The sequence below is a fragment of the Eretmochelys imbricata genome, chromosome 21 (genome assembly GCF_965152235.1).
Source record: "Eretmochelys imbricata isolate rEreImb1 chromosome 21, rEreImb1.hap1, whole genome shotgun sequence".
NCBI lineage: Eukaryota > Metazoa > Chordata > Testudines > Cheloniidae > Eretmochelys > Eretmochelys imbricata.
Genome location: NC_135592.1, coordinates 2481301 through 2504834, shown reverse-complemented (window position 1 = coordinate 2504834; position 23534 = coordinate 2481301). Strand labels below are relative to the sequence as shown.

General features: G+C 49.9%; 1 protein-coding gene across 1 annotated transcript in view; it reads left to right on the top strand.

Annotated features, from left to right (window-relative positions):
* WNT2B (Wnt family member 2B) overlaps nucleotides 1–23534 on the top strand; it is a 41711-nt gene that overhangs the window by 6067 nt on the left and 12110 nt on the right. The window contains exon 2 of the mRNA XM_077839143.1: nucleotides 17329–17549. Within this exon, the coding sequence (XP_077695269.1) occupies nucleotides 17329–17549 (221 nt within the window). The remainder of the gene's footprint in view (nucleotides 1–17328; nucleotides 17550–23534) is intronic.

Below are 23534 nucleotides of genomic sequence, written 5' to 3'. Positions count from 1 at the left end.
TTTTAGAGCTGTTGAGCTGTCACTCAGATACTGGGAATTCTAAGGGATTCCCAGGAGATGGCAGGTGTGGACCTTTCCATTTTAGTGACAGATAACAGCTAAGTTGTGTATCCAGATTCTTATGGGCACCCCCCATCACCATGGTATCTGATCTCTGAAGGTCTACAATTGAAGGTCTCTCCCCCTTTTCCAATTGATAGGAGTAAATACTTCATTAGATTTAGGAGCATGTGTAGCATGTGTTCTGGGGAAGCTCCATTTAGCTCTTAAGAGCCATCTCCCATGCTCTCAAGATGACCCTCTTGGCTGGCAGGTTTTTTTTAGCTCTAGGGATGGGGTTTTGCAGAACCAGGAAGGGCCTTCAGGTGATAAAACCCTGTGTGGGTAGTGGCATTAACTCCATGCTGGCTGGGGAAAGAATTCTGTTGCACAACATTGAGGTTTCCACATTTGTTTTTGTTCCACACTGAAATACAAAGAAAACCTTTCAAATGTTTTTTGCAACACAGTTATGTGAAAATGGCTGGTTTGGGTCTGAAATGCTCAGGTGTTCACAGTTCAGGTCTCTGGTCAGATGTGACCAGTGGAGCCTTGGACCTCAGACATTCCTGATGAAAACTTTGTTGAAACCATTGTATCTCCTTGAAATATTTCAGTATATTTAGATGAAATGACTTCACAGAAAGTGTTCTGGCCAGCTTTTCTTTGAATGCTATCTTCCTTGTGATCTAGATAGGGTCGCAAGCACATCTTTTGTGCTATTGATATTACAGTAAATACTTCTGGTGGTGCATCATCACTCATTTTTATTATTGCCAAAACCCTTTAGGGATTGACACAATATGCTTGTGCCCTAGAGGAAATGCATCTCCTTTTCCCAGTCAACTTTTAAAGGAGTTTAATTGAAGGAACCGGATCAGTTCAGCCAACAGTGCATGGAAAGGAAATATCAACCAAATGCTTCACCTAAACAGCAAATTATGGATTTTCAGTGACATCAGGCAGGCCCACATTGCTTCACCAAAGCTCCAGGAATTGGCAAACTTTGTTAGTTGAAAACAGTGTTTGTTCAAAGCTTGTAGCTCTGAATATTTGTTATTTACACTACCACAGAAGCTCAAGTTCAAATTATGACATGGGCTCACTCAGAGTTCTCAAAGAGCTGTGAAAGTTTGTGGTGCCATCACATCTGGGTTTGTGTTACTCAGTGCAGTTCAAGCATCACAGTATATTGTGTTAACTAGCAACAGCAGGAAGAAAGAAAGTCATGTATAAAGACTCATGTAGAAAGCCTCCAAACTATAAAGTGTTACTTGCAACCCAATACCAGCTGATCACTGAAATTGAAAAAGGAGTACTGAGGGGAAAAATCTCTAAGTCACATTTGCCCATGAGTGCACACTAGTGTAAGGAAGCCAGCTTCATATACAAAATGACTCCAGGACTGGGGAAGCCCAGTTGCTCCCAGTCTCTGCTCTGGGATACAGCTCACCTTGCAAAACCTTACTGCAGTGCTTAATCCTATACATGATAGTGGGACTATTGTATGAAGAAGATCAGGCCCCACAATGAGCCTCAAATTTCTTTCGAAAGATTTGGGGCAGATTAGACAAATGTTGCTTGTCTATATAAACTATGCAACAAACAAACGTGGTGTATAACTTAGTAGAGTTTACTCGCTGTTGAGAGCTTGGTTACTGGAGTGTGGAAAGTCATTTTAAAATAAAGGTTTGGTTAAAGAAGAATGTACACAAACATGTGCCCCCCTCTCCCTCAGACACCCAACCCTCACACACATGCCCCAGCCCCCTATAAACTCAAAGCCACACAATCCTCCTTAGCTAACTTGTTTAATGCTAACCACAATCCTCGGAAATTACAAATATTTAATTTCGTCTGGCACCAGAACAGATGTGAGGCATCAAACTCCTTAGAGATAAAACAAGCAAGCTCATTCCCTGGCTCAGAAGCTCATGGGATACGAGGGGCCACTTGGGTTCCTTTAAAACCACAGATACAATAAGGGAGATCCTGCACTAGCACCAGTCATATTCACAATGGAATTCTGTTTAAATCCCCATGAAGATGCATCCCAAAGATCATTCCTGGGACAGACTGGCAGTACCCAAGACAGGCAGTCAAGTCAGACATTCAGAAGAAACAAGTCATTGGCATAAAGTCAACCTTAAAACTGATTCTTACAGTCAGTGTAGCTCTCTAGCGAGGGTATATTCGAGGGTTCCCTCTATGCTGATTGGCAAAGGATCTGTTACAGCCCCCCCAGACAGCTCTGGCCCACACTGTAGCAGATTATGCTTTTAGCTTGGAGGTCCCTGGTTAAATCTCCAGTGCATCTGCCAAGATAGCAGCTGTCCCAGCAGCTCTCTACATAGCTCTGCCTTATGCAGAGTGCACTGTGGTTTGCTTCTCTCTTCCACAACACCTGCAGCAAACTACAGAGCCATTCCTTTCTACCCAGTCTCATCCCACATGGCTGAGTAGGGGAAGGAGGGTGCAACAGGCAGGTTCCTAGGAAATGGACTCTCCAGATAAAAGGAAGCACATACACATCACTCCTGAATGATAGCAATTGGGGGTCACAAACCAGGACGTCTTTATGCTGAAGTGCTCTAATGCTTGCTATCCAACAATGGCTTTTTTGAAAAATAAGTGGTTGTTGTTTTTAAGGCAAACCCAGCTAAAAATGAACTCTGGCCTGTGGAGTAGTTCCAGTGTGCGTTGGTGGGAACCTATTGCAACAAATGGGTTCAGTCATTGCACACAATCTGCTCTAATTGTATTTCTTGGTTCATTCTTCAGAGGAACCTTTACCTAGACGGTATTTCACTGAAGAAAAAGAAGGGTGTGGGGGGGAACTCATCTGTTGCTCTTACAAATCTACAACCCATTATTAATACTCACTGCAGCAGTGCCTCCAGGCCTTAACGGAGATCAGGACTCTGTGCTAGGCTCTGTCCAGACACAGGAAAAGGTCTCTGCCCTGAAGAGTTTACAATCCAAATACACAAGACTGGATGGGAGAACTATTCTCCTCATTTTGCAGATGGGGAACTGAGGCACAGAGACTAAGTGACTTGTCCAAGGTCACACGAGGAGGCTGAGAGAGCCAGGAATCCACCCCAGATTTAAGTCCCAGCCCAGCGCTGGAACCACAGACCATCCTCTCTTTTAGAGCTACCAAAGGCCATTATCCAAGCTCTTGAGCAGTGTAAACACTGTAGTGACTAGGAACTCGCAAGCCCTGGCTTCTAGCTCCGGTTCCAGCATTGGTTCATCGTATAAGCTTGTGCAAGTCACACTGAAGCCAGGGATCAGGAATACTGAGCACCCTCAGCTCCAGTTGAAGTTGATGGGAGATGCAGGTGCTCAGCACCTCAGAATAAACAGGTTCCTCAGTGTATTTGCTTCCCATCTATCAAATGGGAGAGATACTGATCTACCCTTTGTAACAACTTTCAGCCTGTACTGAGCTAGATTTCATTATAAGGGAGGTTGTTTCCATTCCCTACTGCTTTCTAAGACCACATTTGTGTCTTCTCTTCAATACAAGAATACAATACAAGAATATTCCTTGGCCCAACACTCAGGAGACCTGGCTTCTATTTTCTAGCTTAGCCATTGACCTGCTGTGACAAGTCCCTTCGCCTCTGTGCCCATCTGATCTCTGGGCCTCTTTGGGGACGACATTATCTCTTACTACAGGTTTGTACCCCACTGAGCACAGAGCTCCAAGTTCAGTTGTGGTTCCAGGCACCACAGCACACCCACACAACCAACATGGGGTGTCACTAGGCCATTGGCCAGTTCTTGGGGGCAGGCTCTTTGATTCTTCAGATCCAGAGGAGACCAGTAGTTTCAAGACACTTGTTTATGAAACAATTCTCTGTAGTAACCGCATTTTGATACCACAGGCATTAGGGCTGTAAGGTCATGGAATGGGGGCTTTGATCAGGAATCAGCCACAAGGCTGGGGAAACAAAATTTAGAAAGTGACCAGAGAGCAAAGAATGGAAAAAAACACACAAATTAAATGGGGTTGGGAAATTTAACAGCATAATGCTGTGCAGTTATTCAAGTGAGACCAGCATTTTCAATATGCAGAGCAGTGGCTCTAAGTAAGGAAATTAGGGCTGTTAATCATTCCAAGGTGTTAACAATTGTAACAGGCCAGGATGGCTCCACTCCCAGTACAGCTTAATAAAATATTAAGGATTTATAACAAACAAAGTAATATCTTTCACATATATAGCACCTTGAGGTCAGACAGCTGATCATACTAGTCCCTTCTGGCCTTAGACTCCATGAATGAATCCTAAAGTGCTTTGCAGTCAGCTAGAAATTCTGTACCCACAGTAGCCAGGGCCAGGAAAGGAAAAAAAACACAGTATCCATGTGAAACCGGCCCAGGGAACAGTCATCCTGTTTGGAATTTGCCCCCTGCTTTTGCAAAAAAACCCATCATGGGCTCTTTAGCAATCAAAAGTGACCAGGATCTCCATTTTACATCTCACCTAAACAGACCTCTTCAGTCTCCGGTGTCCTCCAGCACCATACTGATGCACGGGTTCAATAATGATTCAATGGGAAGAGCCCCATCTACTGAGTCACCAGCACCCACTTCCTGGAGTGGAGAGCACCATGCTAGGCCAGGGTTCAGTGCACAGGAGGATTGGCCCTCCAAGTCTATGATTCTCTGTGATAAGTTGCAAGAGTCAGTGGCACACTGAAAATGGAAACCACAGGGACAGCGTGAAATAAATGGAATATTAAACTAGCTAATGCCACTGTGCTGAGCATCTTGCTCATGTTTAAACTAAGTGGATGCAGAACCTGGGAACCCTGCTGCAGGTCCATCTAAATGTGGCATGCGTGGGAGCACTGGATATTAAAGCAACTGAGAACCAAGGGGGATTCCACAGGGGAGCTGGAAAGGTCAGAGATGAGATGTAGAGGTTTCCTCTCTACACGAGGAAATCTTTTCCAGCCCAGCACCACCTGAAGTGATGCCCAGTGGCAGCCTGGGGGTCTGCTATATGAAGTGAATTTGTGGCCCTAGACTACTTCCTAGGGCCTGATTCTGCAAGGTACAGTGTACCCTCTAAGGGGGGGTCCAGAGCCCTTCACTCCAGTGGGTACTTGCACTCTCCCTCCCATCCGGGGGGGCAGAATGTCCCCCCCTCACAAAAACCATTGTAACACTGCCAGTCTTGGAGAAGAGGCAGAGAATGAGAACAAAATCTGGAAGCTAGGTACACAGCTGTCAGGACTTTGGAGGCTTCAGGATCAACCTGTCACTTATGGATTTGTGGCCTACTTTACGGTCTGTGTGCTGTGTTGAGGGCCTGGAGACCCCAGTCTCTTCCCTCCACAGAAGAGATTACAGCAGGGCAAAACCTCCCCTGCTCCTGCCCTTACTCCTGTCCCTTCCAGAATAGAATCCTAGAATACACCCTTGTATGTTGCCCAATATACAGCTGGCAGCAGCCCATATGCCAGAGATCAGAATTAAGCCTTTAAAGAATCCAGCTCTGATCCATTCCCCCAGCAGCTAAGATATCCTGTGCTCAAGTCATGTTTGACTGAGGTTATAACTCAATTGAAGAGGTTCTGATGGCACCGTTTGCTTAGCAGCAGAGGGATTACATGCTTAGCATTTCTTCCAAATGATGCTGAGCCTACTAGCCTGAGTAAGAATAGGTGGGAGCGTGACATAGGACAGGCATCCAACACCCAGAGCAGGGTATTGAATGGGGGAAGAGTGTCTGATGCGTGGGCCAAGAACAATGGATTGGCTGCTTTTAACAAAGCCTTGTCAAGCTCTGAGCCTGTGAAGACTGCTCTGCAGAGAGCCACAGGACAAGGCTGCCAGCATTTCTTTGCTTGATCCAGTCTACCTGCAGCTGCCAAAGCTGCAGCTTGTGACTAAGAGGTGACTATACTGAAGGGGTACAAGGGAATTCAGAGCTTCCAAACTGTCTTAAGGGAGTATAGGAAAGTTGAGTGCCAGGTACTTCAGTGTGAAGGCACCACCCACTCCATCGTTCTGTGCTGGACCTTTCAGAGCAGGTCTTAAAGCCCAGTTTGCCCTAAGCGCCTGCTCCAAAGGAGTCAATCTAAAGTCTCCTACAGACTTCAGCAGGCTTTGGATCAGCTCCGACATGGATATTTTCAGAGTTAGGCTTTACTCTGCTTTCCTTGGTCAAAATATCCCCTCCTGACTGCCCTGCTGTGCACTGTTCAATCTGGGTGATTGTGGATAGTCTGCAAGATGCCTGGGGAGCTCTTGGGATGAAAGCAGCTGCAGGAAGAGCAAATCTTATCCTGGCGTCAGTTTGCCGTCATGACCTCTCCATGCACTACTGAGAAGTAGAGCTAGCACCTTCTGCCTTGGCTCTGTCCATGCCGGAGCCGGCAGCCTGTGCACCCTTTGTGTCTGAGCTGAAGTCAGGGGGTCTGAGGCCTTGCCTATAATCAGAGGTGCATTGGTTAACTGCAGAGGAGTTTAAAAGCCAGCTTAGTTTTACTAGTGCAAATCCATATGGACACCCTTAATTTGATTTAAATCTTGTTCACCCTATTTAAGTAATTTAAACCAAGTTAAATCAGTTCAAAAACAGCACCTTCCATTGAACTGGTGCAACCCTAAATGCTATAATGCTGGTTGTAAAATGGAATTACCTTCCCAGGGCAAATCCTGACCCTTCAAAATTGACATTTATTGTGAAACAAATTGCAAAAGTATTATGATTTGGAAATAATGAAAAACATTGAAACATTTGAGGTAAACATGTTTCACGTCAGTAATGTCAAAACATTATGTGAAATGCATTCATAATATTAAATGAATATTTAGCATACAAGTCTCTATAAAAACAGACATTAGCAAAATAAAGTAAAAGCCAAAATGATTCCTTTCAACTTTCTCCCATCTAAAATCAAAGACAACAACACTGCCACAAAATGTTCCAATTTTCCCACCCCCACGAAAACCTGTGCTTCTGAGCATTAGGCTATGTGGATCCTAAAGGCAGGCAGAGGTTCCTATTATTCTCGCTCTCTGCTCCCATCAGATCACTACCAGAGCCCTGAATAATGACCTTGACTGTTGCAAGGTCAGTCGCGGGGAGGCCTGGACAGTTTCCCTGCATGCTCAGAGCACATGGCTTGTGTTAGAGAAGGAGAATCTCCGATATTCCGGAGGAGCAGCTCGTGTCATGTTGGTATTCTAGCAGTGATTCAATCCCCACACCACACTAGGAAGAGGAAATATTTTTGCTTTCAAACTAGCAGCCTGTCCCATAAACATGACCGTTCTTTTCACCCCAGAGCCGCCTTGATTTTATTAAAGCCCTTTACAATTGCCATGAAGTAAGAGCCCAAGCATTTCCACCAGAGCACCAGAAAAGCAGAAGTTTCCCGTGATGAGTCAGGGGACAAACTTAATTATTTTCAGACAGTGAGATGCTCTGCTTTGCTGACTGGCAGCAACAGATAGAGCCTCTGCAGGGCTGTTCTAGTCAGGATTTTATATTCGTCACCAGAGCACCAAAGCATCTTCCAGCCATGCATTATGCCTGATGCCTAACATCTGTCACGTTGTTTGTTCTCTCCAAGGGGAGAAGCATGTGCCATGGAGTGCCTTGCTCTGGTAGGGGGTGTCTTATTTATATCTACACACCTGTTGCTGTGTTTGTTAGCGAAGGGAAGGTGAAAAAAGCATGCCAATGCACTTGGAGTGCTGAGGTTTCTGATAGCCCTTAGCTCCTGGAGGGGTTTTATTCCCCAGCCTTGGACCAGGCCACAAGAAGTTGTGTTTCACACTGAAAAGTTTCTCCCTTGTTGCAAGTTCCACTGTCCCAGAGGAGTGTAGGTGATTACCATGGGCTTTGTCCCAGAGCTTTAGATAGTCTTTTTGATCTCCTGGGCCCAGGCCATGGAGCATTTTGAAGATAAAAACCAGACTTTGAACTTGATCCAGTATTCCATATGAAGGCAGGGCAGAGAGCAGAGGACAGGTGTGATGTGCTCATGGAAGCCTGTGTTGCTGAGGAGACTCAAGGCCGTGTTCTGTACTAGTTGGAGTTTCCTACATGCCAGAGGCCTCATGCCCATGTACACCATTGCAGTAATTCAGCTGAGAGGTAACAAAAAGCCAGAATAACTGAGACCAGGTCAGTGTCTGCCAGGATGGGGTGGAGTTTCCTAGCCAAGTGGAGATGGTAGAAAGCACTACTCATGGATGCTGCTATGCGAGAGCTCAGCATTAGTGGGGAAATCCATAAGTCCTCCCAGACTAGACTGAACTGGCCATTGGGGAAGAGAATTTGCCTTCTTTACCCGGACTATTGGGGCTGGGGTTATCTGTAGGAAAATTGTGACCCACCTTAGGTTTTTGGGTTTGTTTTTTTACACTAATTAACACAATTAAATTGTTTTCCTTTTTGCTGGTGCAGAGGGGATTGTTTCACTTGTAACGAGCCCTGTGCCCCCAGGCTTGAGCTGATGAGGAAGCGGGGCAGGCAGACTCTGCAGGCCATCGCTACAAGCAGCTTTCAGTGCGGCCCTACGGCCAAGTCAGTGGTATTTGGGGAGCGGATTTGATTTTTAAACAGTAAAAGCTGGGATGTCCTCTGGGTTATGTCTAAGGGGAGACTAAGCTGAACTCCCCCTTCTCCCTTGGCAGCTCTGCCCCCCCCAACCCTCTGAGTAGCCCCCCTCCCCTATGAAACAAAGGCAGTAGCCGCTGCTTTGCAGCCCTGAACCTGTGCCTCCATTTCTCCAGTGGACACCTCACCATGCCAGGGCGGCACTCCTCCTGAGCCGCACACGGGTGCTATAAACACGCTAGTGCAGAAGCGCCGGCTTCCCTCCCAGGGAGGCTTTAGACAGACACAGATAATGGAGGCACTTTCCTAGGGAACAGGAGAATATGCGGCTCTAATTGGGAGCAACTAGGGTCAAACCCAGCTGGCCATCTTAAGGCTTGTCGTCCGTCTGTATAAGCAGGGCTATAAATCAGGCTGCGTGATACAGAAGCAGTTCACGCACTTAGGCGAAAGCAAGTCGTGGAGGGAGAAGGGGCATGAAGATTCTAAAATTGTCAGCATTCTGGAGAATGGTTTCTTTTAAGCCTCGCAGGCGGACTTTGCTAACTTACCTGCACTCTCCCTGGGGAGCCATGTGCCATTTCTGTAAGCCTGTAGCAGAAAGCCATCGCCGGGGGAGGTGGGGAAAAGATTCTGCACTACTGCAGAGGAAGAGTCGCCAATTCTCCCAATTGCTACCAAGTTCCTTGTTCAGTGTTAGAACGAAAAGGTTTTTCTGGTGATTTTTTACCAGGGTCTCATAACCCTCCTAGCCACATGCCTATTGCTAGATATCAGTGAGGCAAGTTAATGGATGCAGGCTTTTCAAATCCATTCATGTGGCAAAAATTAAATTTATTTCACAGCAAATATTCCCAGTTCTTTGGAATATTTGGTATATTTGCTCATGGCCTCAGCATGCTGGGTCTGCTTGAAACCCAATTCCTTGTATACAGCTGCTCCCCCATGGCTTCAGCACCACAAGTCCCACTTCAACCCAGAGATGGGGAGACCTTGTCCTGCCTCTACAGAGGGTGGCTGGGACGTGGCTGGTACAGCTGAGGGTAGCATAGGGCTCATTGCTGCTGGCCTTTGCAGAATGAGAAGCAAGGACTGTCCAGGTCCCCATTACAAAAGAACTCCGAGAACAAAATGTTTCATTTCTAATTCAGGCCCAGAGAAGTTGTGGCATTTAAACACAGGAAGTTTACCTGAGCCTGGTCTATAAATGGGGTCAGCTGTTCCCTTGACTGGGGCTTGATAGTCTCACATGCAGCACAGCCCTGAGAGCTGGCTGCAGTCTCAGGTGCAAAAGAGAAGGGGCAGGATGGAGCCATAGGTAGCTGGCAGAAGAGCTGATGGGGTGTTTGCCAAGTCCTTTGGGGTGTGTATGCACTGGGAGCTCAAAGTGCACCGTCTGGGTTGGAGACAGCTTATAACCAGTTCTAAATCCTGTATACAAGTGTGCTGTTTGTCCTGACCTCCCCAGCACCCCCAAGACTACAGCGGTCACTGCAGCCACCCAGATGGCATGGCAAATTTGTTCCCATGTTAGAAACAAGGATCAGAGGATCTCAGGGACAAGTTCTGTCCTGGAGCAAAGCTCCAGTTCATGAAATACAATGAAAATGGGGCAGGACAAACAGCAGGAAGTAGTGAGAAAGAACAACTGCCTGGTGAATAAGTAGAATGATGGGTGTCAAAACCTCTCCCAAGTCACAGCCACAGCTCCCAGAACATTCCAGTCAGCCTGGGGACTGGTCATGGCAGATTGTGGAGGTATGTAACAGGAACGCATCTTGCTGGAGAAGGAAGCCATAAGACAATTCCTCTCTGCTGTTTGGTGTCACCCTAGCGCTTTCAGGATGCTGCTTGTTTCACAGATACAGAGGTGTGAAAAACCCCACACAACACTGACATAGCTATGCTGACCTAACCCCCACTGTAGACAGCTAGGCTGACAGAAGAATGCTTCGATCATTGTAGCTAACTTTATTCAGGGAGCTGCATCTCCCAGGAAACCTCAGCAGCCATTCCTGCATGCAATACACTGGTCTTTCCTCCCTTAATCCACAGGGCAATTGAACGTAGAACCTCAGGAGAAGCGATGAGGGCAGGAAAGCCCATAACCCTGGACCTTATTTCATAGCTGTAGCAGTAGGAGAGCAGGGATGTGATGAAGGATTCAAATCTCTCTTGGATGACCCAACCTAGTGCCAGCAGCCTTCTGAGAACATGAACCCTCATGGGAATTTTTCAAGAACTGGAGTGCGCGCCATACAGGAACACCCGCTGGTAGGGGGTTAAAAGGAAATGTATACTGTTGAGTAAACAGATGCGTCTGCCTCCAGTTTGTGTGTTTATCTTAGAAGCAATTTAGGGTTCTCCTTGTTTATAAGGATAGAAGTCAGCAGATTCTTAGAACAAGAAAAACAACTGGAAGCCAACATGTGACAGTTCTCTTCTGTTCTCCCTCTGCACTGGAGGAGCCTGCTCTCAGAAGCAATTGAGAGAGCCCACGTCAACTGCATATTTGGATTTGCTTGTAAGAAATTTACCCATGGGAAAAAAAAATAGTAGCAGAAGGTCAGAACCACTTTACCTCCTTGACATCTCCGGCTCTCAAAGCCACTTGCCCGTGTGTAGAGCAACCTCAGCTCTGGAGTTAGCACTCAGATTGCCAATGCTCTTAGAGTGTCTTATCCAATTGCTCCTGAAGGAAAGAGTAACAAACAGAAGGTGGAAGCTCTGAGAGTAGGAATCAACATTAGCCTGGCATCTCCCATGATCCTCCTTGAGGCTCACAGCCATCTCCTGGCAGTAGTGGGATCTGAGCTCTGTAGAAATGGGAGGTTTGGATGCTGCTCTAACAGGTCTCCTGTGTGCTATTTGTAAAGAGTAGCACTGAGGCCATAAAGCAGTGATATGTCATCGCCAGGTGTTGCACATGCAGAGCATCAACCCTGACCTCTACCTGAGCTAAACTACTAACTCCTTTAGCTGGCAGCAGCTGGGCTCTTACCCTCCATGCGACCAGCCACTAGAGGGGACATGAGACTATGAGCATGTCAAACGACACGTTTGCAGGAGTCACAGACTTAACATTACACAAAGTAGGTCTCCTATTTAGCAAAACTTGAGGGAAAGAGCAACATCCCAAGATTAGTGCCTGTGAGACTGGGTGTAGCTGTGCTCCCTTTCCACTATCCCTGGGGATGGAAGAGACACTGGCAGAAATAACCAACCATAGTAAGACTTACCTCACTGCCTGCCCCCCAGTCAGTATAGAGCTATCCTTGTGCCCATTTTGCAGAAAGGCAATGCTTCCCCTAGTTCCCCCTGCCCAGCTCTCCACTGGCTCACCCGGCCTCCTGCATGCTCTCCTCAACTCTCCCTCTCCAATATTCAGCAACTAAAATAGTCTCCCTCCCCTGGCACCTGCTTCCCTCTGTGGCTTGTCACTGGTTCCCTGGTTCTTTCCACAGGGGCTAGGAACTGCTCAGCCTTGCTCCTGGCTGAGAGACCTCAGCACCCTCACATCAGCCCATCCCCATATGTGCTTCTCCCCATAGCCTCTGACATTGCTCTGATCACCTGGACAACATCTCTCCTCCACACCCACCTGTCTTCCCTGCTCCCACACCCCTTGCTCCTTCTCACCTCCCTTCCCCATTCAAAGGTGATCATGCCAGAAGAGCCTGCCTGGGCCATCTCCACGTGCTGGGACCATTCTGCTTCCCTCCCTTTGCCTTCCATCCCCCAATTCCATGGCTGCCTAGTGGCAACTGCAAGCTGAGGTGGCTGACAGTTCATTGGGGGCAGAGGGGTCCATCAGAAATGCAAGTTTATCAAAACACAGCATTGAAAGGAGTCAGACTAAAATTCTCTTTTACAAACCAAACAGAGCATTTTTGTAAGATCAGTGTCCCATCTCCACGTTCTCAGAAAGGAAGGCTCCAGGTTTCTGTTTCAAAATGACTTGGTTCCATTTTTTAATAATTGGGGTTATGAGTGGAACATTTTGATTTTATCAGCCCAAAACAATTCCTGTCCCCCCAGCAATTGTGTTTTCTGGGAAATTTTGAAGAATTTCCATTCTGAAATGGACCAAAACCAAAAACTTTGAAATCACAGAATTTTGCATGGTGCCGTTGGAATACAGGGCTTGATTCTCCATTGTCTCTGCACCTTGTGTAGTCACTGGCACCTGGGCAAATTAGGTGCATCAAAAAAACCCAACCAAACCCAACCTCTTCCTGTGTAGCATTGTACACCTGCTTTGCACAGGTGTACATGACCATGAGGTGCAGGACAGCAAAGAAAAATCAAACCATTGTCTTTCTTCCAGATTGTGGACAGCTGCAAATAGCACTCACACAGCATGGAAAGGGAGCTCTGGGAGCCAGACATGCTGGCAAGGTGTATCATGGAAAAATGAAGAAATCAGTGACCCTACTCTGTTCTCTCATCCCACTTTCTCCTTCCAATAATATTTGCTGTGATCTGGCTATTTGGCAGCAGAGCTGAGGAGAGCAGAAATAATTATCTCACAGAATGAGAAAGGGAGTGCCCGGTGTTTATCTTGCTCAGAGGATTCTACGTGACCAAAGCTTCCTGCGGGGATAAGTTAGTCAGTTGCCATTAGCGATATGGCTTCCTGCTATGAAAGCATCTCCTTTGTCGGCTCACGGTGTTGTCTTCTTCAAGCCAGCAGCCCCCATTCGCCTCTTGCTTACACCCGCTTCAACCTCCATCACTCTGGGGACATCAGCGAAGCCATTGCCAGCTTAGACTGGTGCGAGTGGGGAGCGTCCAGGACCTGGGGCATCTTCCAGAGCCCCTAGTGCTTTGGTGAGGTTCTCCTAGGGGAGTTGGGAGGAAGGCAGTAGGAATATTCTCAGGCCTTGCTTAGTAATGCCTCCTTCTCTGGGCACCTCTTCCCATGCCCATGGAGACTGAGCATCTGTTCTCCAATTGCTGCAGCCAACCCCCCAGTCTCTCTCCTGAGACTCCAGCACTGGCCTCAGCCGTGGCCACTGGTCCCAGAGAGATGAAGATGCAGACACCAGACCTGACCTCTCCATCCTCCCCCATCTCTCTTGGGGACACATGTATTACTAGTCTCAGAGCCCCCATCAGCCCACACTGATCACATAATCCGACAGTCACAGAGCCCCCCACTGCAGCCCAGAAGCGGGAAGAACCTCAGTTACAAGACTGTGGTTCGGCCCCTAAGCAGAACCCTCCCAGCTCAGAGCAGCTCAGGGGCAAACAGTGGCTCTCTTAGCCCACAAGCAGCATCTCTCCTGGTGGACCCCAGAGCCAAGCCAGGCTCCACATGGTCTCTCCCGCCACCCCCAGCAGGCTGAGCTAGCAGGCACTCTGGTGAGCCAGACTCACCCAGGAGTCACCATCTTCCTCCTGCCCCATTTCCCTGCTTTGGGGAGGAGCCTCAGTTTCCTTTGAAGTTCTGGGGAACTTGCTTTGGGAGCAGAGAGCCCTGCCCTGGCTTTGCAGAACCAGCCAGCCCTGCCACATGCTGCTGCACATCCATGCGATGGCTTCTTGCCACTGGGCTCTGGCCCATGCTAGCAGCGCACAGAAAGTCACCCTTAAGCCATATCGGTCGATCAGCAGCAACAGGCCAGCCTGCAGGTGGGCACCTGAGCAGAGCACACCACTCAGCTCTGAGTTCCCAGCTGTGCCCTTGCCTGCTGAGTAAACGTGGGAGGGGAAAACCCCACTTCCTGTGTGCGCCCCTGCACTCAGTGCAACACTCCCAGAGCAGGCTGAACTGAACCCAGCTTGCACCCCAGGCAGCCGTGATAACCCATCCTCCCTTTAGAGCAAAGCACAAGGGAGCGGTTACTGGCCTCCAGCCCCTGGTAGTGATCACTTGGTGAGCTGCTGTTGGCTCTCCCCACCTCCCCTGCCCTGCTGCTGCCTGATGAAAGGTTGATGAGCAGGCTTGCGAAAATCATGTGCCTTGGCCAGCACAGCCCTGGCTTGCGAAGCCATAGGGAGCGGGGAGTATTATCCACAGCTCCAGCCTGAGATGACCTTGTGTTTCTGCCAGCATTTAAACAAAATATTTTTAAAAGGTGGTGGTGGGAGGGGAAGCCTTTGCTCCCTTTCTGTAGTCACAGGGCTTTCCTGGGGCTGCCAGCTATCTGAGACAGATATAGAGCACAGCCAGAGAGAGACAGTGAAATATTACCCACATTTATTGCTTTTATTATTAAAGGGAGGGTCTTATTTCCAGCCTACAGGCTTGAAAAAAAATCTGACTCCCACCCCAAGCTCTCCTCTTCCAGCCAGCAATGCAGCTCAGTGGTATGTGGCAAAGCCCATTCCCAAGCACAAAGTATCAGCTGCTTTCTGGCTGGGGTAAACAAAGGACCTAGGCAGGGCTTTTGGCTAGATCTGGAAAATTCTCCACCCAACTCTGTTGTCTGTGTTGCTTTAGAGTCAGCAGAGAAGTCTGGCACTGAAGGGGAGTTGAGCCTACTGGCACAGGCGACCGAGGACACACCATGCTTGTTTGGCAAAGGCACGTTTGCCACTACAGACGAGCCGGGGCTGCCAGTGGATGGAGAACATCCAGAACAGCAGCAGTCAGGGTTTTAAAACCCAAGTGTTTTGGAAGGGATAAAACACCCCTGCTTTGGGCCAGGAGTCAGCCTCTAGCTAATCGGGGGTGAGGGGAAGAGACATTCCCCAGGGGCAGGTCATCACTATCACTGCTAGTGCAGGATTCTTTCCCCTTCCTCCAAGGCAGCTGGTCCTGGCTCCTGGCAGAGAGGAGGCTGGTCTAGATGGACCTGAGTCTGAGCAGACAAAGCAATTTTAATGCTTTTTGTGGTCCTTTCCCCCTGGTCTTGATTCTTCTATTGATTGGCAGTAGGGGGCTGGGCTGCCCTGCTGATTTCTGGGATGTGCTTCCATATGCAGGAAAAAAGGGGGAGAGACTGTCAGTGGCTATTGAGGGCAGATCCCTCCACCCCCTGAATGTGTCACAAAAGAATGGGGCAAAAATGGGATCTCTAGAGCCCAGGGTCACTGTTACCCCCAAGATACACTGCAGGGCTTCTACCGTATTCCATGTGGCCAGCTGAGACCCCTGAATGCTGTTTGTTCTGATGTCACTGCCTCTCAACCCACCGCTGTGCTGCATGTCTGCTTCATCCAGCTGTTGCTTCCAGTCAGCCCTGTGGGTCATGCTCTCTGGGGCAGGGACTGTCCCTTTTCTAGCTTGACTGTACAGTACCTAGCACAAGAGGGGCCTGCTCCTTGATTAGGCTCCCAAGGGGCCGCAGAGCAGAAATGAATTAATGGTAATAATCAAGTCCTGCCCATGCTGGTTCATGTGTTTGCCGCACTGCTCGGAGCTGGAAAGAGCTACTTGATCAAATCCTGCAGCCGCCAGCAGAGCTGGATTCATGTGGCAGGAAGGACAGGCAGGGCTAGAGGGTTTTGCATATCAGCCAGTTCCATCAGCTGCCACCGCAGTAACTTATCCCCTGAGCTGAAAGTTCAGCAGGCTTTCACAGACAAATGTCACTTTTGAAAGCTACTGCCTCCCTCACGCACCTGACTTCAGCATCTCAGAAGGGGAACCTGCTCCCCAGGTTTCTTTGCTTCCTACAGCAATAATTCAGGTCGAGCACACAGCTCCCCTCCTCCCATTCTGGGCTTGGTGCAGCTCAGGGTTTTGTTAGACACAGAGTCCCTGATGGCTCAGCACTGCAACATCCCTACACCCTGCCAGTCTGGTTTAATCACAGCACTGGGAATTTGATACAAATCCAAGCAGAGCGCTCCAGGTCTCCCCATAAAGTACAATGAGTGGAGCGCTGCCTCTGAAGGAGAAGGGTCTGCTTGTCAGCAAAACACAGATCCTTGTAGGCAGTTTTCCCCATCCTGGCATCAAACAGGGCTAAGCTCACGCCACTGGAAATAAAGATTGAATCCCTTCTGCGTTGAGTGCACCACTCTTAAATGGCAAAAATTAGACCTTTAATAAGCAGCCAGGTAGGAAGAGATGCAAGTGTGCAGCAGAGGCGTGAAACTGGGGGGCAGGGGAGAGAATCACCACCTTTGTGCTCACACCCCCAGCCACGCCTTGCTGCAGAAGCATATTCCACCCACCATCCCTCTGTCATGGTTCCTTTGTGCCATCCTGCTGATGGGGAAAACCGGGGCTTAGCCCCCAGTCAATGTTCTCCCAAAGCAGTCATCGTAAGTCAAGTGTCTATACCAGCTTCACCAGCAGGAGGCAAAACAGTCCCTCCCAGAATGGCTTCTGGCATGCAGGGAGGGGAGGAAGGCTGGGGAGGTTGAAGCAGCCGGTTGCCTGCCCAGTGCATAATCCAACACTCAGCACAAGAAGGAGAGGAACTGGGGCACACCAAGCTTACCACGGTGTGAGCAAATCATACAGAGTGAATGGCAGTGCAAGGAACAGAACCCAGAACACCTGACTTCCAGTTCTGCCCCACCCTCTTTGCCAGTAGACCCCTCTTCCCTCCCAGGGCCAGAGCTGAAGCAAGAGTCCAGACTCCTGGTTTTTAACACACGAACCCTCATTCCCCTCCCAAAGCTTAGACTAGAACCCTGGAGGCCTGACTCCAAGTCCCCCCTGCTCTAAGCCATGGGACCCCACTCCCTGAACACAAAGTGCTGTGAAAAGTCAGCACAGTGCAGGCGTGTTCTCTTTCTACAGGTACATCGGGGCACTGGGGGCAAGAGTGATCTGCGATAACATCCCTGGATTAGTCAACAAGCAGCGGCAACTCTGCCAGAGGTACCCCGATACCATGCAGTCGGTCGGGGAGGGAGCGAAGGAGTGGATCCGGGAATGCCAACACCAGTTCCGGCATCACCGCTGGAACTGCAGCACGCTGGACAGAGACCACACCGTCTTCGGGAGAGTCATGCTACGCAGTAAGTGCTGTCAGCTTTGCCTTTCCCACTGAGCCCGGCCCTGGGTAAATTACTGCCCAGCTCCAGCCTGGATGCAATTTGTCTATGGGAGGGAATTTGGAGAGTTGATTGAAAAATGCCAGTTATTTTTTGTAGGAAATTTTGAAGAACTCTTAAACAGATGTTTCCCCTCTACAATTTCTCTGGGGTTTTTGACCAAAGCATGAAACTGAAGAGCATGTTTTAACCAAAAAACAATCTTCAAATGTTGTGTTTACATTTTTCCAATCAAGAACCAGATTGGGTTTTTCCAGCAAAACTGAATGTTGATGGAAAGACTGACTTGCTCTACTCTGCATACAGTGGCGGAGAGAAACCCGGACATAGCCCCAGATACAGGAAGAGGGTGGACAATTTCTGTTTGACAGAGGAAAGGAGCATTTGCAGAGAAGATTATTAACTAGGATCTATAAAGACCTTGTATAACACACTGGAAGGAAAAGAAAACTAGCTAGTCCCTCCCTCTAGATTTAGGAGGCGCTCTGCATTTAAGTTCTTTCATATCTCTGAGTCATGGAGTATCTGAAGGCGAGGCTGGAAGTTGAGAACCCACAGGGAGGGGAAAGGGTTGCTAGAGGATCTGACATTGATGCTCCTAGTCATTTGACTGTTGGGTTTCTCCCATCCAAAGCAGGGTGAGGATGTAATCCTAGAAAGGCCAGAGAGTCAGATTGCACAGCGCTGCTGCATGGCACATTGGGATAAAGCTATGATGCAGCAACCCAGGAAGCCCAGGGCCCGACTGGCATTTCCACCACAGTCCATTCATAGCAGGCACAGAGAGGCTGGGTAACTTTAGACACACCCCTTTCTTGTACCAGCGTGATGTAATGGGACCACCGTAGCACACTGGTTGCTCAGGGCCCAAAGGCATAACAGGCAGGGAAGAGGAGAAAGGGTGGCTAACAAAGGAAAGTGTTACTTCACAAGCACATAGGTCCAAGGGGATCCCAAAGATCTGCTTTCACTGAGGATCCCTGGCTCCTTCCCTCACAACTTAACCTCACGGAAAGTCAAGGCACCCTATGCCAGGGGCTTACCTTGCCACACATCCCATCTGACAGTCTCGAGCCCCTTCCCTCCCAGACTCACCCCTGCAGCTTGTGGCCTTCACCGCCTGTCTTAAAAGAGCAGCCAGTTCCCATCTCACTTGCACAGGGTTCTGAGCACCCCAGAACCCTGCAACTTGGCCTGCTGGACTCCACCACCACCGCTGGGCTCATCTTCCTAGCCCTGCTTCAACCACTGTCCTGCCAGACCTGATGTGAACTCAGCAAGCTTCTGCCCATCAGTAGGAAGCCAGATGCCCGGTGCCCTTGGCTGGGTGACTTGATGGGAGCCATCGCTCACACCCATCCAGGGGACAGTTGTGTCTCTAACCATGCTGTGCAAGGGTTCATTGCAGCAAGCTCTGGAATGCAGCCAGGACAGGATTCTTCCTATGAACCCAGGAACAAATCCCCAGCAGTGCAGCACCCACCCTGGGAAAGAGGATGGCTTTGTGCTTGAGGCATTGCACCAGGATTCAGGGCAGCTGGGTTCATTCTTGCTCTACCATCAACTCCCTGGGGGAACCTAGGGCAAGTCCCATGTCATTGGCACCAGATTTCGTGTGCTCAGCTTCCAAAGGGACACTTATGGCCAGACATGCAAAAGAGCCCAGCTCCCAACACGCCATGCCCCTTCTGTTCCAGCAGGGGCATCCAGAGCAGTGTGGTAGGGATTACACCTCCTGGAGCAATGCCCAGCTGAAGAGGGATTCGGACAAGGTGAAGGCATATTAACGCCCTTCTGGAGTCTGGGGGACATGCCCTGTGTCCATTGCTACTGCGCGAGCTATCTGTCCCTCCCACACCTTCCTACTCCCAGACCCCTGCTATACCCAGAGGCTAAAGTCCCCCCAAAAAGCAGAGCCCCAGAGCCTTCCCAGACAATATCCTCCTCCCCAGCCCTACAGTACAGCCAACCCCCGCTTCCCTTGCCCCCGCTATCCATCAGCTAGGTGCCCTTGTAAAGCCAGCAGCTTAGAGTTCCTATTGTGCCAGCACTCAAGAATCACTTAGGAACCTCTTCTTCTCCTCTTGTTTCTCTGTGGCTCGGCTGCCATGTGAGACAGACTGGGTTACTTCCTTGGAAGCATGACTATTCTCTAAGTTAATCAGGCGGTAACAGGAGCCTATCATTGTTCTGGGACAGGAGGGGGTGGGGGAAGGAGACACTTCTGAAGAACAGGCATGTATGTAAACAGTAATGGGATATACAAATATTTGGAGAGTAGGGCTGGCCAGGAGTCAGCTGCTCACATGGGAACTTGCTGTCTCCCTACATGAGAGGGAAGCCAAGACAGAGAGCAACTAGATCTCAGGACAACCACAGCTTTGGGTCCCAGAGGAGTGGGCCATAGGCCTGGCACTGAAGTGACCCTCCGCCCCAAGATGTAGGGACAAGGAGGGGCAACAGGTGCACTGTACCATAAATCAGAAGGTAATTGCCATGGGTCAGCAGCGGGACTGCATCCTTCTCTGAAGCCTCCAGCATTGGCTGCTGAACTAGACAGACCATTCTCACAGCACTCTGTGCAGCCATTGCTCTGCTCTGGAGAGCGAGCTAGGGAGGAAGGGTACTGACCCCACAGACCAGTCATCTGACCGAGTGCTTCTGGTCCTCACTCCCTGGCCACAGGTAGCACAGCCAATTCGGCGCGTACACAGATCAGGACTCTGGCTCTCAAATATCCAGAGATTACTTTAAAAAACAGGATTAAAAATAGTGAGTGCTGAGGTCTGTTTTCCACCTGGCCTATGAGCCTATGGGGGCCAGGTTTTCAGGCTACCAGTCGCACTAGAAACTTCCCGTTAAAAAGACAAATCAGATTCTCACATAGCACTATGACTCCAGGAGTTGGGGCTTTAAGAAAAAGCACCAAATCCCATGAGACTTGTGACAAAGTTACAAGAGTTAGGAACACCATGAGCTCAGACAGTGGGAAACAATTTGCATCCTGCATGCCACAGTGACCACGCTGAACAGATCTGATACTGTAGCTCCTACATCCATGGAAATGACAATAACCAAGGTTAGAGTGTCCACAATGCCCCCCACATTAGCAGTCAAAGTCCAGGGGACCCCAAAAGACTCATTTCTTTTAGGGTAAGAGTTCCCAGCCTGTTGGAGATACTTTACATCAGAAAGATGCAGGCATCTCCTGGGAGCAGAGGGAAGTGCTTGCTAGGCAGAAGGGCAGGTTGTCACTCAGCTACTCTGAGGAGAAGGAAGAGCAAGGAGGAAGAGGGGTGTGGCACAGTGGAGCCACAAAACTGTCCAACAGAACAACAAGACCCAGCTCAGAAAGTTTAAACAAACAATACCAAGACTTATTTTAAATAAAGGCCAATAACAGCAAAGAATACCTTTAATAATGTCACTCAAGCAGAGCCAGGCTCCTCTAGGTAACTCTTCCTCCAGCAGCCCTGAGAAGCTGGCTTGCAGTTGCCAGTTTTATAGAGGGCTTCCTTACCCAGAACCCTTTGCAGGGAAGGGAAGTCCTGCCCCATTTCTCTGGGTGATTGACAGCCCATTCAGCCAATCAGCTCTCTTTTCCTCATTCCTAGTTCTGCAAAACTTTCACCACTTCACAAGGAGTTCTGACACCCAATGCTATCTGGAGGGAGTGTTTTTAATTCATGTGTGATCAATTGTGGATGAGGCTGGAATCAGAATGATCAAGCAAGAAGATAGATGGTCCTGTCCTGTCCCACCCTGCCTGCCCACCTGTCCTCCCCCTCGATGCAATGGGTCACATTCAGCCACAGGGCCTGGAGGCCAAGATCAGCTGGGAAGGTGCTTTCCTTCACCCCAGATCACTCACCTGGTGAATGTCTGAGCACCCCCGGGTAGGAGGCAGAGGTGCTGGCACCCTCACTGTACATCCAGGACTGTCTAGGAGGCAAGGCAGCCTAGGGAGAAGGGCGAGCGGAGGAGGGAGCTAGCTAGATCCTGAAAGATCCCAGTGCGGGTTACTGGAGGGAAGCTGGCAGGGTGGGAGGAGGCAGAGGGGGAGCACTGTCGGCCGCAGCCTGCAGGAGAGATGGGTCCGGGGAACTGTCCCAGTCCCTGACTGAGGCACACTTGCTGCTGGGTCAGAGCCTTCCTGTCCCTGCAGAGCCAAGGGCAGAGGCTGGGGTTAAACCTCTTGGAGTTATGGGCCCCCCACAATCAGATGCAACCAATGGCTTTAAGCCCCCCCTGCTCCCCGAATATGATAGAGACCAGGGACTGCTGGCCTTCATCCCTGTCCACCCAGATGTTCAGAATGCAGAGCCTGTGACACCTGGAACTGCCTATGCTGAGTTACGGGGCGGCCTCCCCAGCCGCTCTGTTCTTTGAGGCTGCCTTTGAAAGGGTCCCTCCTCAGTGCACCGCTGCATGGTTTTGATTTGCAGCTGCTTTTGCAACATATAAAACCAGCTGTGAACTCAAACCAGAACCGTAGAATACCAGGCGGCATCCTGTGCTGCTTTGGGGCATCCTGCAGCCCAGCCATTTGCAGCTCGGGCAGGCTGGGGTTGTAAGCGCTTCCCAGCGCAGGAGGGGGAGATGAGAAGGCGACAGCTGTCCCTGCCCAGGATGGAAGGGCTCCTCTGCTCAGTCTGGCCACAGCAGGGGAGGGAGAGGGAACGGAGGGACAGAGGGCGGTGTGAGGAGCTGGGAACTCAGCTAGAGGTTTGCAGCCAATGCCCTGCAGAACGCCAAGCTCGCCAGCAAGAGCAGGCACACTGGGCATGCCTGAGAAATTACCCTGAGAGGCAGGACAATCGGTGTCTTTTCTAGCTAATCCTCAATCTTCCCTGGCATGGTGCGATTGTACACGCCCCCCTTTCCATCGGCTCTGCTCTCTGGCCTTTCCCCTTCCCAGCAGGGCCCAGCCCTTGTGCTTTCAGTCTGCCGCCTCCAGGGCAGTTCCGCTCTCAGCACCCTAACGCCCTTGGGTCTCTCCTCTGTCACGCTGTCCGTGGCATCCCTCTCAGGGGTTGGACTGTGCGCCCAGGTTCCACTTCAAGCTCATACTCCCCAAGCCCGGCTTTGTGAGGTGAGGGATCTGCCGTGGGGAGAGCTCTGTGCAGGGATCTGCTGGAATCTGCCTCTGCTTTGTTCTTCCAGGGAACTCCTATCTGCCAACAGGCCGCCCCCTTTATCTCCCTGTTCCTTCCAGGGACCTTAGACTCTGACCTCACCAGAGGGCAGCTCTAGTTCGAGCATATCCCAAACAGGACCCCAAGCTCTGTGCTCATCAGAGCCGCCCCCCACCCACTGTCATCCCAGGGAGCTCCCTGGGTCCCTCTCTCAGAGCCGAGTTACACTGCTCCTCTTGTGCTCAGGGTCTCGGGGAACTGTCCAGCAAAGGAGCTCTGAACAGGCTGGTGCAAGTGCTGAATATTGACCAGCAAGGCTGCTGGATAGCCCCTGGGGACATCTCCCGTCTCCTCCAGCTCCTCCAGCAGAGGACGCACTAAGATCCATTACGCTTAGCAGTGCTCCCCACCGCCCACTCAAAGCCCGCCGTGCCACACTGCTGCATTGCTTCCTGGACTCATTCACACCCACCCCCCGTTAACAGCCTCTCCTTTGGGCCCAAGTCCCCTTATTGCTTTTTAATGAGGTTACAAAATGACTGGGGGGCAAAATGAGCCGCTGGAGTTCTTCAAACAGCCAGGCAGCAGGACAGGGTCTTTGGGCCAGCAGCGCACTGCGGCCCGTGGATCCACGAACCCAGCCCGTTAGCCAGCGGTCAGAGTCCCTCGGAGGGGTAACACATGGGGGTGATTTGTTTCTCACTAGCCGCTACAGGGCCCAGTAAGATAGTGGGGGGCCTTTGTGCCAGGCGCTAAAAGACAGGCCTTGCCCCACAAGGCTCTCAGGAAGCATGACACGAGACAACAGGTGATC